General features: G+C 41.7%; 3 protein-coding genes across 5 annotated transcripts in view; 2 read left to right on the plus strand and 1 right to left on the minus strand.

Annotated features, from left to right (window-relative positions):
* Positions 1 to 12,434, plus strand: part of LOC118415394 (mucin-12-like) — a 36,980-nt gene extending 24,546 nt beyond the window's left edge. For 2 of the 3 annotated variants that reach the window (XM_035819982.1, XM_035819998.1), the window contains exons 14-19: positions 2 to 965; positions 1,125 to 1,230; positions 1,417 to 1,563; positions 1,788 to 2,066; positions 2,298 to 2,355; positions 2,581 to 3,856. In XM_035819982.1, coding sequence (XP_035675875.1) covers positions 2 to 965; positions 1,125 to 1,230; positions 1,417 to 1,563; positions 1,788 to 2,066; positions 2,298 to 2,355; positions 2,581 to 2,721 — 1,695 coding nt within the window. In that variant the 3' untranslated portion in view covers positions 2,722 to 3,856. Of the gene's footprint in view, position 1; positions 966 to 1,124; positions 1,231 to 1,416; positions 1,564 to 1,787; positions 2,067 to 2,297; positions 2,356 to 2,580; positions 3,857 to 3,963; positions 3,971 to 12,421 lie in introns of those variants that run through there. The other variant, XM_035819991.1, reaches the window with a different exon arrangement.
* LOC118409307 (peroxisome assembly factor 2-like) lies at positions 3,733 to 15,379 on the minus strand. The gene is made up of 24 exons (XM_035810283.1): positions 15,308 to 15,379; positions 13,853 to 15,195; positions 13,398 to 13,564; positions 12,755 to 12,795; positions 12,577 to 12,622; positions 12,335 to 12,431; positions 12,035 to 12,183; positions 11,667 to 11,775; positions 11,108 to 11,175; positions 11,024 to 11,064; positions 10,729 to 10,786; positions 10,304 to 10,397; positions 9,915 to 9,981; positions 9,730 to 9,764; positions 9,524 to 9,600; positions 8,942 to 9,077; positions 8,596 to 8,716; positions 8,161 to 8,245; positions 7,656 to 7,717; positions 5,781 to 5,889; positions 5,406 to 5,522; positions 5,067 to 5,144; positions 4,646 to 4,785; positions 3,733 to 4,256 (listed from the first exon to the last, which is right to left on the minus strand). Exons 2-24 carry the CDS (start codon positions 15,164 to 15,166, stop codon positions 4,090 to 4,092), a joined length of 3,378 nt encoding a protein of 1,125 aa, XP_035666176.1. The 5' UTR covers positions 15,167 to 15,195; positions 15,308 to 15,379; the 3' UTR covers positions 3,733 to 4,089.
* Positions 15,380 to 15,399: 20 nt separating this feature from the next.
* Positions 15,400 to 15,926, plus strand: part of LOC118415453 (general transcription and DNA repair factor IIH helicase subunit XPD-like) — a 15,182-nt gene continuing 14,655 nt past the window's right edge. Inside the window, exon 1 of the mRNA XM_035820100.1 lies at positions 15,400 to 15,536. Coding sequence (XP_035675993.1) covers positions 15,532 to 15,536 — 5 coding nt within the window. The 5' untranslated portion in view covers positions 15,400 to 15,531. The remainder of the gene's footprint in view (positions 15,537 to 15,926) is intronic.

Here is a 15,926-nt window from a genome sequence, read left to right on the forward strand (position 1 = left end):
GGGAGTCCCTCCTCCAGCCTATGGTCAGCAGGACAGAGCCAATGTACCAGGTGGTAATCCTCACTCATCCCCCCATCACAGTGGACCTGGCCAGGCTGTAGGGTCCAGGCAGTACCTACAGGGGGGCCACCACCTCCTTCAGCAGAGGATCCATGCTGGGTCCTCCCTGCAGTCCCAGACCAGGCAGTTCTGGCTCCAACAGCAGCAGGACCAGCAACACTTGCAGTGGCAGAAACCTCGCGACCTGGAGGATGACTCCAGACAACCCGAGCCCACGTCACGACCTGTTCCTGCACCAAGGTCACGACCTCCGAACTCTACCCCCTCGAGGGGTCAACCAGTGCCAAACTCATCAAACACCCCCCAGAGGGGTCCCAAGACTTCATCTAGTTCATCTTACTCGTCCCCATCGACATTGTCCCAGCAATCAGCCACACCAACTAAACAAGGCAGGATACCCCCACCCTACCGCTCTACCTCCACACCTAATAAGGCAGACTCCTTACCAGAGCATCAAGGTTCCTTTTTAACAAATGTGCCATCAAAAATGAAAGCCAACGCAACACATCATCTATCTGGACCACCTGCTGAAACCACAGTTAACAGTGTGTCCAACCCAGGACAAGACTTGGACATGAACTTTTCAGGCACTGGGACAATCAGTGAAACTTCCTCCCGTTCAAGCACTCCGCCCCTTCCCCCACTGTCTCCGTCCAACACCCCGCCCATCACACCCCCGGGGTCCCCCATCCCCATTGTGCGACCCACCCGCTCCATGAGCACTACCGTGCTCCCTTCTGCCCACGTCAGCCCGATCACACAGACAGACAGGAAAAAGACTGAGCCAGGCAGGAAAGGCAGGAAGGGAAGTACTCGTATGGGCAGGAGTGCAAGCACACTGCAAGTAGGCTTCTCAATGCTGGGGAAGAAAAAGGGATCAGGGAAGAACAGAAACTCATTAAGAGGTGAGATATACAACATATCAAAACATTACACTCTTCAATCAGCCAAATATGTAAATGCTTTAAAAAAACAAAACATGGACTTCAGGTATAGACATATAAAACCAGTGCTGACTGGTGTTTATGAGCTCACATAAATGTGGGTGGATTTGTTGATTGCAGGTGGTTCAAGAGAGGACGACTCCCAGTCAGAGGAGGGAGAGTCCATGAGTCTGTCAGAGGCAGAACTCGTGAGGCAGCAACTAACAGCTCTGGAGGAGATGTACAGGTAAGGTCTATCTGTGCTTGTAAAGAACAAACTTGTGATGAAGTGATTTGATAGGTCATTTGGTAGTTTGCTGCATATGCTAGAAATTCCAACCTTGTATACCTTTTTTGGCCAACTTTTACAAAATCTTTCATTCAAACAATAATGCCTTACATAGCCCTAGCCTCATATTGATTTGATCTGCAGGGAAATTCTCAGACTACTTGGTGCAGACCAGACACCTCGTGGTCCCACTACACTCACAAGGAAACCAACCTTAACAAAACTCAAGAGGGCGGGGAGTTCCCTGGGCAAGCCTGCATCTTCTGTGAAGCAGAGAGCAAAGGATATAAGGTGAGTGGAGAAAAATGCTTCCTCAAAATAAAATGTAGCTCTGTATCTCTCAGCTGTGGACTCGTTCATGTTCCTGAAATGTGTTGTTTACAACATATATAGAGGGAAGAGGGCTAAAGGTCCACATGTCACATGTAACTACATACACACAAGCATACATTACATAAGAATACGATCTACCCAGATAGTTTTGCTCAACATGTCCAATTTGTATGGTTTCCTAGGTCTGTAAACAGAAGATTTGCGAGGCTGGAGTCTCACGTGGTCACCCTGGCCAGAAGTGTAGCACACCTCTCCTCTGAGCTGAGGACACAGAACACCCTGGTACAGGAAATAGAGTTGTTACGACAGGAGCTGGAGAATCTGAAGGAACAGCAGAAGATCCTTCAGAGGCAGCAGCTGGCACAGAGGAAAACACCTGACAGGCACCAGAGCCACTCCAGAAACACTCCTCTACTGGTCCTACCCGTCAAAAACAGTGCACGACTAGCCAAGCTAACAAAGTAAGTCTCTGCCACTTGGAGCACAATGTACCAGTTCTTAAGGTACTGAAGTATGGAAAATATACATGTGATATTCAAGATATTCACAATATTCCATAATAAAGGCAAAACTGTTCTGAAACCACAGGATAAAGGTAATTTTTTAGATAGATAAGGTAACAATAACTTGAATACATATATAAACAGAAGTGATATCAGATGCTTGACAAACGACTGAATTCTATTTTGCAGATTCTTTGGTGCAGAGCCTCCATTGCTGTCCATTTTTCTTAAAAAGATAGGATATGAGGTGAGTAAAGACACTCTATTTCTTTGCCCAAGACTTTTCACATAATTTTCCCTTTATCACTTTGCGTAGTGCAGCCATCTACTGCAGAAAACATAATGAACATTTTGGATTCCATACAGATGCAGTAATCCTTTAACGACTTGTGATGTCAATGTTAACTTTACAGTTGTATTTCTAGTTTTCCCTCATCAGTAATGCCTTGCTGTTTCCATTTACATCCTGCAGAAATATGTGAAGAACTTTGAGGCAGAGAGTATCGGGATCCTGGAGCTGCCTTATATGAACGAGGACCGGCTGAAACAGATCGGTGTTCCCATGGGACCTCGGGTCCGGATCCTACAGGAGGCCAAGGCTGCACTCCTGTAGCATTCAACTGGTATCAGGGATATCACTAGAATCCTCCTACTAAAGCTTTGTTAAAGAAGTATGGAATTGGACAAGTGGTTGCCAAACTCTGGTTGACTAAGGCAGATATCACATACCCTTCACACCCTGATGATTATGGCCAGTCTTTGATTAATGGTGGTGTCAAAGGGAATGTGTGAGAGGATGCAAAGGTTGGAGGATGTTTCAGGGTCATTCTTCAGATTTATACCAACATCTCATTTGCTACCACTGTTGATGATTTACGTGTACATTACAAAATGACAGGAACCATGTCTTTGTTGGTGATTGCTTCATAGCATGACCAACTACTGGGTAGTAACATACCAGCATTTCCATATATATGACACCTTAGCTGACCTGCAGTGGACTAGACCGATGCAAATTCACTTTTTTGCATGTTTCATCAAACATGTATGCCGTGTGCTTGGGTCAAATTAACCACTAGCCCACAGCAGAAATGTATTATATAGAAGATAGAACAATAGATACTATATCAGATTGTCTACAGAATGATTTATTTCATTTTAACATACATTTCAATAGAGATTAAATTTTTATTGTTATTTTTTCACCGAGAATACCTCTGCATGTTAAAATCATGTGATGATCATGTATTAAATTTACATGTAAAAATTGTACCTAGAGGCTGACATTGAGCCTGAAATTGTAACAGTTCAGTCAGAAAAACATGATTACTTTAATTTAGTTTTTTTATTGATATTTATTTCTGTAAGAAACATCTCAATTACATTTATGTTTATAGCAAATACTTTTATACTTATATTACAACATTTCAAAAATATTTATGGATTTTTTACAAGCTTTGTGAGAAGAAATTATCCAGTGAAAAAAACATAACATGCCAAATTAGTGTGAAAATTTAGGATTTTTTAAAATGTGAGCTGCAAATGCACTCAGTTTTCTTAATTTATACCAGGCTATTCTGTATAGCTTTGTTGATATTCTTTTTCATAAAATGTATATTTTTGTACATATTGAAAAGCACAACTTTATTTCATACTGCTGTAGATATCTGACTGACCTATTGTTTTAGGCCATTACGCACATACTGTTTCATCCAATGTGTCAAACTAATAAATGCCTTGTGATCAGACTTGGTCTTAGTGATGTTATTAATGCAGCATTGACAAAGAATATCAAAATTCTTCTGTAATTGCAACTTGGGGGGGTGTGCTGATGTGGGGGACAGTGCCAAAGTTACTGAGCCCTCTGCAAAATGCAACTAAGTTACACATTCTCAAACAATTCATTTACCTTTTTGGTATTCCATTGCAGCACTTATCACTTTGATCTGTTCAAACCAAGATGCTTTAAAAACTGTAGTTATTACTCCAGACTTGGGGCTGATGAGTTGGGTAGAGAAGTTGTGAACAGACCCTGTAGCTGCTTGTACCTGTCCAGTTCTGAGATGGACACGGAAGGTTCCAGCGTCTGGAGTGCTGTGATGAAATCCTGCTCCTCTACTGTCACATCAGTCTGGTCAACTGGCAGGCCTGGGGTGGGTTACAGGGAACTACTTAAACATACGATAAATGCCCTTAAGGGAGAAAATGGAGTGTTTGCTGTTGATTTAAGTTTCTGCTTGAACCAATTGTGTAGGCAGGAAAAATACAGATCAAGCATTTTCAGGGTACTGGATTTAAGTTTGAGGGAAGAGGTCACTGCAAAAAACATTATACTCATGAAAACTTCAAGATTTACAGTCCAAATACTCTGAATGATACAATTGACCAATGCAGGATGAATCAATCTGAACATTCAAAATTCTCTTGCATACTTCTTTACGCTCTTGCAAAAATAACAAGTGATGTACCAGTCTACACAAGGATCCCTATAGCCGAACAATACAGGTAAAAATACTGTGTTCAAATGTAGTGCATACCTGCTTCCAGCTGCTCTATCTTCCTCCTGATGGCATTGAGCATTCCATCAGAGCAGAGAGCGTAGAAGTCTGCCCCTGTCATGTTGTAGGGACACTGGTCTACAACATTCTCCAGCTGTGTGCTAGCAGCAAGTTGGAACCTGTGAAAATGGCAAGTATCTCAATTCAGTTAGACTACAGAAAACTATTTCCAATCTGATGTAAGACATGTTATCTACTGTAAAATATACACCAGGTAAACTGCTCAAGAACTTAGACAAGTAAAATAAAGGATGGATCAACTATACCAAAATATTTCCTTTATGCATATAATCCTACACATTCTGATATTTCAGTTATTAACTATGTAAAGGTTATAGCAGATATCAAAGAATAGATATATGTATATTAATGAGTAGCAAAGGCAAAAGCTTGTACTCACTTCCTTGTGAGAGCCTGTAGAATCTTCAGCTGTGATGGTCGGTCTTCACTCACACCCAGGAACAACAGCTTGTCAAACCTTATGGGTTAATAAAAATTCAATACCACAGATCATAATTGGACCAAGATGTTTTATAAACACCGAGGAGCATACATTCATGAATCAAATATTGAAATCTATTAAGTTCTCTTCACTTTCATGTTTCAATTACTTTATCTTACTCAATGCTCATGTGTATACAACTTTGATATCACAGGAGACTTCCTTTAATTTGTAGACACTACAAAAATACAAGGCCGTTTGCGACTACAAAACACAAAAAAGCCTACATGTACGTACCTTCCCGGCCTGAGCAGTGCAGGATCCAGTAGGTCTGGCCTGTTGGTGGCTCCGATCACAAACACATCAGCAGCGGAGTGCAGACCGTCCAGCTCTGCCAGCAGCTGAGAAACAACCCTGGGGGGGACGGGAGGTTTGGTAATGACCTTGGTGCTGAAAGGGTGTCTGCTGTGTCTGAAATCCTCCCAGTTTTCAGAAATAGTAGTGCTGTACTTTTGGCATTACAGTTCTAGGGCCCTTCTGTACAGAAAGGTTTATATGGTATATATAATATCATCTGTATCTATATAGCCGGTATAACCGCCCTTTGGCGTAACACACCAGGTATATCATTTCAGCAATTTCTAGTTCAGTCATTGCAAGTGGGTGACTGACCTGTCCATGACCCCTCCTGAGTCCCCACTCCTGCCCCTGTTAGGAGCGAGGGAGTCCAGCTCATCAAAGAAGATCACACATGGGGCCGCACTTCTGGCACGGGAGAACACTGGAAACAACCAGGTGGGCAACGTAGTGAAAACAGTGAACATCAGTGTCAGTACATACACTACAGAACTGATACATGTATGATCAATAAACACAAAAATCAAAACATTGTGAACGGAGAGAGGAAATTTCTTTATTTCTTTATTTGAATTTACCACATGCAAAAACAAGTGGAAGGGAGGACAAAACAGGTGTATCAACACCTTTACAAGTTGTCCTCCCAAACCTGAAATGATAATAGAAAACAATACGAAACCAGAATCAAACAATAAACATTAGACATCAAAAGTCAGTAAACATGAATATACAATTCGGTGACAATTATACACAGAATTGATTATATACAAAATTATCAAATATCATTATATACAGAGTAAAAAGCTAATTACAATACTAATGTAGCCTTAAAGCAGTGCAAGAGGCACACCCACAAGATGTGGACCAAGAGCAGGGGACGTTGATATTGAACTGGGTGTCAAATCTCACAAACGTGGCTCTCACAAGCGATCGCTTGAATGTCAAGATGTTAGACTTTTCAGTGGCTTGAACCCCAATATTACGGAGGACAGGACTCAGCTGATTCCAGATGGTGACCAGCCTTGGTATGTAAGAAGAGCTGAAGGCTGATGTCTTTACTCTAATGGGGGTAAGCATGTGAGATCTGAGATATCTAGAGGGTCTGGAAGGGAAGGATACATACTTGTCAACAATTGGTTTGGACTTGATAAACACCATGACGTCGCATACTTCGCGCCTGTGCGTAAGAGGCAACAGACCAAGGGTGGAGAGACGTTCCTTGTAGGTCAGGGTGTTCGAGTGGGCTCCTAGAATGAATTTAGTCGCCCGCCGTTGCACCCCTTCTACAAGGGACATGAGTTTGCGGGACTGAGGGGACCACAAAGGTGAGCAGTATTCTAAGATGCTTCTCACCAATGTGGTGTACAGTGCCTTGCGTACATCAGTGCTAGAGTTAAACCCGATTGTTCTTTTGATGAAACCAGTCATAGAATTGGCCCTGGCTACCATCTTTAAGATGTGTCTGTTCCACTGAAGGTCCGACTGGACAATGACCCCAAGGTCAGGCATACTGTCTACAGATGTTATTGTAGTACCAGACATGTGATAAGAGTACACAATAGGACTCTTAGAGCGAGTTAAACGGATAAGTTTACACTTGGAAGGATGAAAAGACATCTTCCAACTAAGACTCCAGTTGTACATGGCAGTGATGTCATTTTGCAGCTTAACACAGTCATTTAGCTTGCTGACTTCTCTAAAACATTTAGAGTCGTCAGCGAAGAGTGCTACAGTAGATTGAGTTGCTGCACAAGGTAAGTCATTGATAAACAGAAGGAAGAGAAAGGGCCCAAGAATGGAGCCCTGAGGAACACCTGAAGTCACCGGGAGCCATTTGGACTGGCAACCTTCCACTACCACACGCTGACGACGATCGGTTAGGTAGGAGGTAAACCACGCCAGGAGGTTACCACCGAAACCAAACATCTGCAGTTTGTGGATTAGCAAAGTGTGGGAAACTGAATCGAACGCTTTCGCGAAGTCCAGGAATAACATATCTACCTGCCCCCCCTTATCGAGTTTATTCGAGTTTATTAAATGATTAGGAATGCTTAGCCAGCAATAGAAAAAGGGTTGTTGACCATTTTAGATTTCATAGATGCCAGCTTCTCCTAATGTTCATTGCTCCATTCTGTACACAGAATCATTAAAAATGACACTACATGTATTTATCAACATGAGGCACAGTACCTTCTCTCACATTCTCCTCACTCTGCCCTACGTACATGTTGATCAGCTCTGGACCCTTCACACTGGACAGAGATAGGTGTAAGTTGTAATACATGTAGTAGCTATTCAGACTTATTTCAGCCATATAATTGAATATTAGTTAATTGAGCATCACTAGATGTTTATGGTATTGGAGGGAAATGTTGGCTGGTGTTAGCCTGGTATCCAGCCCTATTATAGCTCACAAGTCTCTTCTGTCTCATATGTATTTGCGGAGAAGACAGAAGAGACTCGAGAACTATAAAATGGCTGGATACCGGGATAGGCTGGTGTAACTATTCTAAACAAGTACCCCCTGGCACCACACTCAGAAGAAGACTGGATGGATACAAAATACCTGTAATATGGATACAAAATGAAACATTTTGTCCGTAAGAACTATATCATATGCTTTCACTGATGTGCCGTATTATCTGTGACCACCATGTTTCCTGCCATGTTAGCCCAACTGAAGCTGTAACATTACCTGAGGAAGTTGAGTGAACACTCTGTAGCCACAGCTTTAGCCAGCAGGGTCTTCCCTGTGCCTGGAGGTCCATACAGCAGGACACCTGAGGAAGAAAACAAACAAAGGTTACCTTTTATTTACTACACTGTATATTGTACTTTTATAATATCATAATAACAACTACTTTTGATTATTGGTAGATGCTGTTACATGTGGACTAAATACAGTAGACTTAGTCTGATTAAACATGATTTATTTCACTGAAACAGCAATTGCATACCAATCATAACTACCACGTATAGTCTGTTTATTCCATAAGATAGAAACAGTTTGTTGACCTCTACCCTTCCATTGGAACCCTGGGAAGGGTGACTGAGACCAATAGGGCTATCCATCCCAAATCAAAAAGGTGATTGTCAGATTGACATGTTGATAAGTGTACAGATGTTCAACCTGATCTCCTCATGCCAGCTGCAAACAGCTGCGGGTGCTGCAGAGGCAGCTGGATGGTGTCCAGGATCTCTGCCCGCACCTGGGCCAGCCCACCAACATCCTCCCAGCTCACGTTGGGGATCTGGGAAAGAATGTACATGTATATACATTTGTGCCTTCAGGTTATTCTACAGGAACATAGCCTGCTGCTGTAGTAGCAGGTCTAGTCCATATCATAGCAGATTTTCATCAATTTCCATTACCATATTTCTTCACATTATAGAATATAGTGGCAATGCTTCAAAATGCACAAAACAAGAGAAACTGACTATTAATAAGAACATTTTACTACACTGGAAGTTTTTACCTTTGGTGCCCCAATGGCATCTGAGTGAGCTGCCTGCAGGTGGTCCAGGGCCTTCTCAAAGTCCACCTGTTTCACCTCCACCCCAGCTGCTACAAGGTCCACCTGGTCCTGCTGGCTCAACCTGCCATCTGGACAGCTGGGAGGGATATGCAGAGTTTGGTCCTCACTGAACATACACATACCTACTACATGTACATACCAATGAGCTAGCTTTGGGATTCTTGAGACATGAAATCAGCCTCTTAGCAGAGAGATACCTCTATGTTGAGCAAAACTTGAGAACAGAAAAGCAGAAAAGATAACATGCTTCTTTGGAAATACATGGAAAACCTGAGAAACAAAGGTTAATGGTTAAGGCAATCTTTTGACTGGATAACAATAGTTAACAACATTTTGAAGCAATGAACACAGACATTGGCCAGAGCAATCAAGTTAATTGTCTGACCCTTTTTTTTCATCACTACAGGAGTATTTGTAGAGGACAGTAAAAGTTGTTCATAGCATATCAGGAGCTCTATGTATATATTAAGTGTGATAAGAAACTGAGAGATAAGAAGTGTTTTTGGTGGTGCAGGTATTTACCATGAATCTAGAATTCTTCGATGAGCCTTTCTTGTTGTACAGGACAGGAGACTGCACAGATCCCCAAGAACCAAACCCTGGAGGAAAGGAACATAGTTTTAGTATGGTAGGAATTAGAAAGCTAACATTTACAATTGGTCAAACATCATAATAAGAACAGAATGTTTCTTTATGTCTTGTTACCAAGAATACGAATGAGTACTTACTGCTGATCTGGCAGCAACCTTGTCCATGGAGACATCTACAAATAAATCACAAAAGTAAAACGCTTTCATTAGTACAAGTAACCGTTATTTCAACAACACTGCAAAATGAAGGAAGTTTTAAAGCTAGTTTATATCCTAAAGTACAATGCTTGTCTTCACCAAAACTGCCAGGAATGGCTGCTGACCTGAGCTGAGTGGCACATCCTGACAGAGTGTCTTCAACATCAGACCACGCTCTCTTTTACTGGGTGTCTGAAAGGCAGCATGTTTACCTGTTATGCTAGCTGACTATTGTAAAAGTACAAGTTTGCCAGTTAATAAATAATATTTCTTGCATTTGAGGTTAACAATGTTTTATTGAGAAAAGATACAAAGAAGTGATTTACTATACCACCTCTGTTCACTCTCTCAAAAACACTGTTTGGAGGATATTCAAAGAGCTTTAGTTTTAAGTCATTGGAATAAAGTTTCACCAAACCATGTAAATATAATAAACTGAGTCAGCTTTGCTTCCAAGTTGTAGTCTACAGTTGGATTTCCAAGTAAAGTATTACAGATACTGTAGATATCACACCTTAATATCCACATGATGAAGGAATGCTCCCCTCACATCACTTGTCACATCCTTAGCAGCTGCACTGCTGGCCACCACTATCACTGGGTACTCACTGTAGACACAGTCAGACAGAATGGTACGAATAGAAACAATTTTGGATACACATTGAGATTCTAGTAGGTGAACCTTGCTTTCATCACAGCTACAAGCAGTTTGCACCAATGCTTGGACACAGACGTGAAGGTATTGGATGTAATACGTTACAAAGTAAGTGTACATGATATAATATAGCCAGCCACCACCAGCAGTACAAAGCTAGTAGGATGGTTTGACCAGCTGACTAAAAGCGATATCAATACTGTGATGAGAAATAATGACCTCTACATACTCTATATATACCCTGTTTATCACCTTCAATATCAGCATGTTGGAGTGTTTCATACCTGGCTTCATGTCTGAGTCCTGCTACTGCTTCATGCAGCATGGCAGCCACCCTGGGGTCTGACAAATGGTAAAAAAGATTATTCATACCTATGTTTTACCACACATTTGTAAACAGTAATGTTTTAGCATTTCTTGGGCAGGAAGACTATGAACAGCCATGTGCTTTCCCATGGACATACATGTTTGTTGTAGCTTTTTAAACTTTCACCAGGTGATTGGGATCAGAACAAGTCAGTTATCATTTCTCACAGACACAGATTAGTAATATAACAAGTGTTTGAATGTTTCTCTCACCCTCCTCATGCCAAGCCCAGCCCCGCCCCAGAACAGACACGCTCCGGAGATGAAGTACACAGGGGGGACAGCACAGGGCAGGGCGGTACGGGACATGCTGTCCCAGCCTCGACGGTGGCAGCACTCTCCCCACACAGGTTATAACAGTTCACCTTGGACAGACACAAACAAATGGGACTGTGAACTGAAACATGTTATGGATGAATCAATCAATCAATCAATTTATTTGTGTATATTCTAAATCTGATAATGGCAGCTGGAAGAACATAATTTTTATTCATTACAGTGACACTTTTATCAACTATATCATATGTACTTAAAAATAAATTTGGAAATACAACATGTAATTACAGGATGATGAATATATATGAACATCAAAGTTGCACCAAACAGACTCTTTCACAATGTGGTACTACATTGTAGACCCATCACTTCAAACATACATGGAAAACACACAGCTGCCTTATCAACATATCAATATTGTATGCTGACATACCAATGTTATGAAGTTTGTTGTTTATAACATCAGTATATTATGTTATACAATGTTTGTACACACATTATGAAGTTATACATTTACTCTTCCTTATCCCAGCATTACACCTATACGTGTCCTTAGCTGAGCTGACTCAGCTGTTCCCACCTGTAGCAGGTGCATGTTGAGTCTCCTCCTGACAGCCCTGATGACTGTAGACTTGCCCACACCCTGAGGTCCAGTCAGCAGGACAGAGGGTTTCACTGACTCAGGTTGGCTGAAACATATCAATCATTGATGATCTTCAGTTCATTATTATTTCTATGTGGGCTTTGGAGTGAAACACGAGGGAACTAAGAGTAAAACTGATGATATACTTTTGATGTTATCCCAGCAGGCTTTGTTATCTCTAATGTACCATCATAGCAAAATTAGCAATTTATAATGACATATCACACTAGAGGACAAGGTGTATACTTCTGTCTGTCCCATAACATGAGAACTGCCATAGATAGGATAGTTAGTGCATATCTCACCTGTGCATAAGGTATGGGACAATGGTTTCACACAGTCTATCCACACATAGGTCCAGGCCTGGGGGATGAACACTGGTCCACATGGAGGCTGCTGTGTCAGATGTGAAGGTATCAGCTGATACAGGGATGTAGCTGTTCATAAACCCTTCCTGAAGACAAGACCAGACAAGTAGCATTACTAGTATGTAGCATGCCAGTGATGTGACACAACAATGAAATACTGTATACAAAATAAACAGTTTATGACAACAGTGATAGATTTTACCATGCAGATTATGCTGAACTACATAAAAGACCCACCTGGTACAAGTCAGTATGCTTCAAATCCACCAGATAGGATGGCACTTCCTCACAGGTGGGTGATACCTGGGTCACCTTAAAGTATACAAATGGACACCTGCAGGTAAAAGGGCAAGATGCAAAATGTTAGACATGTGAAAAATGATTGTTTATTACTTTTGCATACAGGATATGCACCTTGGCTTTTGATAATAAAATCGTGAAATATGAAAACAAATATGCAGAAAGAGTAGAGTGTGCACCTCATCATCTCACCATCCACCATCTCCTGGAACAATTCTGAATCATCTGTAAGGAGGCAGAATATTGAAGCTAAAATTAAAAACAAAGGCTTTCAAAAATTGTAAATCAATAGCTTTTCGATTATTCAGGTTCACATGGAAAGCATACACAGAATATCTTTATTTTCTACATATTTACCTTCAGTTGAAACACATAATATGTCTCCAAGTGTGATGACTCTGAAACGCAAACAAGAAAGGGTAAGATCTAAAACAATGACTGTAACTCACAAAAAAGAATTGCGCATCCAGGGCTCGAAATACCACCTGCATATTCAGGTTAGTGCAGGCAACATTGGAGCTCTGTGCAGGTATTTCTGGTGTCTACCTGCACCTAACCTGCACTGGTCCATGTACTGGGTTTTATACATAAATGTCCAATGATGTAGGTGCATGTGAATTGTTCTTAGCTGCATTGGCTGTTACCACCTATGAAGTATAAAGGAATAGCAATGGTTGCTGAACAATTTTAGTATGATCCACACTTCCTAAATTCTGAGTGTTGCCGGTAAAATTTGTCTGGTGCAGGTAATTTTCAATGTTACCTACACCAGTTCAGGTATGCAGAAAAAAACTATTTCGAGCCCTGGCATCTAACGGCAATGTTGTAATCTTAACCTTTAGCACACTGAAGTACCCATTTGGTGATAAGTTCTCCATTGGTAGCAAGTTCAGACAGCAGGGAGTAGGTTAGATATTATGAAGCTTAAAGTCATAACCCACAAAACAAAATCAGTGGATGCAATCTAAAGATTGCAAAATAAAAGACATTCAGCTCATACCTGGTAGTAGAGAAGTATTTTTTCAGTGCTGAGTCAAAGTGACAGGTGGGTGTGTAGGCAGGTGAGGTCACCATGGCGATGGACACCTGGCTGGCATATGGAGGCTGACAGAACCTGCTGTGGCTCTGGGACTGGCTGGGGACATCAGGACTGAGCGCCATCAGGGGCTGGAAGGCAAAATGATGTACAGAATTGTGTATGGCTGTATGTGCATACTTATGAGGTCAGATTGTGATGATTTATTGTGCAATTAAAATCCTCTTGACAATACACTGTCAACTCACTAATAAATAGTTGCTTCTGAGGATACAGTTGCTTTCTTGAAATTCATGAAATTAATAAAATAATACTTTCTCACAAAAATCATTTGAACGTGTATTGGAAATGATAGAATTATAGAGTGAGGCCATCTAGAATGTTAACATGAGTAGTTAATGGTTGTCTTTTACCCTCACCTTTATTGTACACATACAACTGTCAGGTGATTTGATGGGAGGCAGGCTCTGAAGATTAAACCACAGCTGGGGGGAGACATGGAGTGTACCATCTTCTAACGCTGTCTGTGGACCGCCTGTCTCAATAGCACACAACTGAATCAGGCAAACTCTTGGAGCAACCTTCTTTGCTGGACTACTTGATGGTAGTAGGTCTTCTGTAGTCTTTTCTATAAGGTCAGGGTCAGGGATCGTGTTAGAGACTTTCTCTTCTTGAGACGTGATAAAAGAATCAACAGCATCTGGAACATTAACAGATGGGATTTCCCCATCCTGAGACTGACATTCATTGTCAGAAGCAATGAAAAGTTTGACCCAGGAACCACTGAAACATTTCAACCTCTGCAGTGTAGCAAGAGTGGCAAACACCTGATGCTCAGCTGCACACCTGACACCTGAATTTGTCTCCCCAGCTGCACTCAGCTGCTGCTGGAGCATTCTTACTCTCATCCTCATGTCTGAACTCTTCACATGTTGTGAACTGTGTAGTAAAGATAAAACTTTCTCTGCACTGTCCTTAGTGAGGCTAGCTTGTGGCAACAGTGATAGCGTGTACTCCAAGGTCTGCAGACAGCTGGCAAAGTCAGACACAACAGCTATTGGGGGCGAAACTCCATCTCTCTCTGCCTGAAGTGAGGTGTCACCTCCTGCTTCACTTTCCTCATCCATCAGTGTGACAATAACAGAAGTATTGACAGTGACTACCCCCTGCAACGCAGGTTCACATTCCAGTACTGTCATGTCAAAATACTGCTGCAGGACAGTGTCGGCATCACCTAGCATCGGCAGCACGGGTGCCAACATCACGTCTCCTTTCCTGGCTAACAGCTTCTGTTGGCAGACCGCAACAAGGAGACCGGTTCCGAACATCACACCATTTGCCCAGTTGTAACACTGCTGCTTCCGAGTCCCAATAACAAGTCTGCTTAGAGGAAAAGCTTTCACGAGGCGAAGGTTAACCTTCTCTTCGTGTCTGAAGCCATAATGTCGGAAGAACATCTCATCAGCAAACAAAGTAATGATATCAGCCCTACCATCGTCCCCGCCCCCTCCGGCTGGTTCCGAGCAGAGGGGGAGGGGCGAAACGCAGGCGAACAGTTCTTTCCTCGTGTCAGAATCATTTATCACCCTTGGAATTGAAACTATAGACACGGCGTCTTCTATATTGCATCCTATAATACTTGCATCCTGAGCTGTGATTCCTAGGTGCAGGGGATGGTGACCAGAGGGAAAAGAAAACGTCCGCAAAATTCCATGTCGTCTGGGTACCGCCATCTTTTCCTGGTGACCTTTGGCCTAATGCACTGGAAAAAAAAATGGGTTAGCTTTACACACTGAATGCTATTGAAAATGCAGCAATAAGACTGTTATATAATATCTAGTGCCATTTTCAACTTAAATTCCTGTTTTACTTACGATATTTACATGATTTTTGCAGCATGTCGAAATTTCTGGCAAGAAGTCTCCCATTTGAAAAGTCGACTATTCCATTCCCACTATGCTTTGCTGAGTGAAAACAACCCATGCTGTGGATGCAGCACGTTGCCAGTGGGTTGTTGCTATTCATTGTCGGTTATCTGTTGTATTGTGGATCTTAAAGCAAAGCTGTAGTCTCAGGTGGACTTGCAGGAAGCGGCACAATGAAGTAAGATGTCCCAACCCATAATGTTGTTGCCATTACTTGACTTGCATTGATTGATCAAGGATCTTGGATTGATCAGTGATTGTTTAATGCACGTCAATGAAATAACCACAAATTTATGCTTTTTATGGTTAGTATTATCTATACAGAGCTTGTCTTTACACTAGGGTTCAACTTCAAGGCAAGGATTGAGGAAGAGATGATATTAATCAATCAGTAATTAATGCATGCAACCTGTGCTCCCTCCACCACTTAATTTTTCTTCTATCAATAATCAAGTGGTTCAATGCACAAGTCACTGTTATCAAGGAGCTTTTATATCTGTATAAAAGCTCCTTGCTGTTATTGAGGAACCCATCCACAGTCTCAAATTACACATACTTTCTCTATATA

The sequence above is a fragment of the Branchiostoma floridae genome, chromosome 1, assembly GCF_000003815.2.
Source record: "Branchiostoma floridae strain S238N-H82 chromosome 1, Bfl_VNyyK, whole genome shotgun sequence".
Taxonomy (NCBI): domain Eukaryota; kingdom Metazoa; phylum Chordata; class Leptocardii; order Amphioxiformes; family Branchiostomatidae; genus Branchiostoma; species Branchiostoma floridae.

Bases quoted from the DNA above. Each gene is read 5' to 3' on its own strand.
- LOC118409307 (XM_035810283.1), bottom strand. From the start codon at position 15,166: ATGGCGGTACCCAGACGACATGGAATTTTGCGGACGTTTTCTTTTCCC. The intron at 5,145-5,405 runs GTACGTACATGT...TTAACCCATAAG, and splicing joins GCACTGCTCAGGCCGGGAAG to GTTTGACAAGCTGTTGTTCC. The intron at 4,257-4,645 runs GTATGCACTACA...AACCCACCCCAG, and splicing joins GATAGAGCAGCTGGAAGCAG to GCCTGCCAGTTGACCAGACT.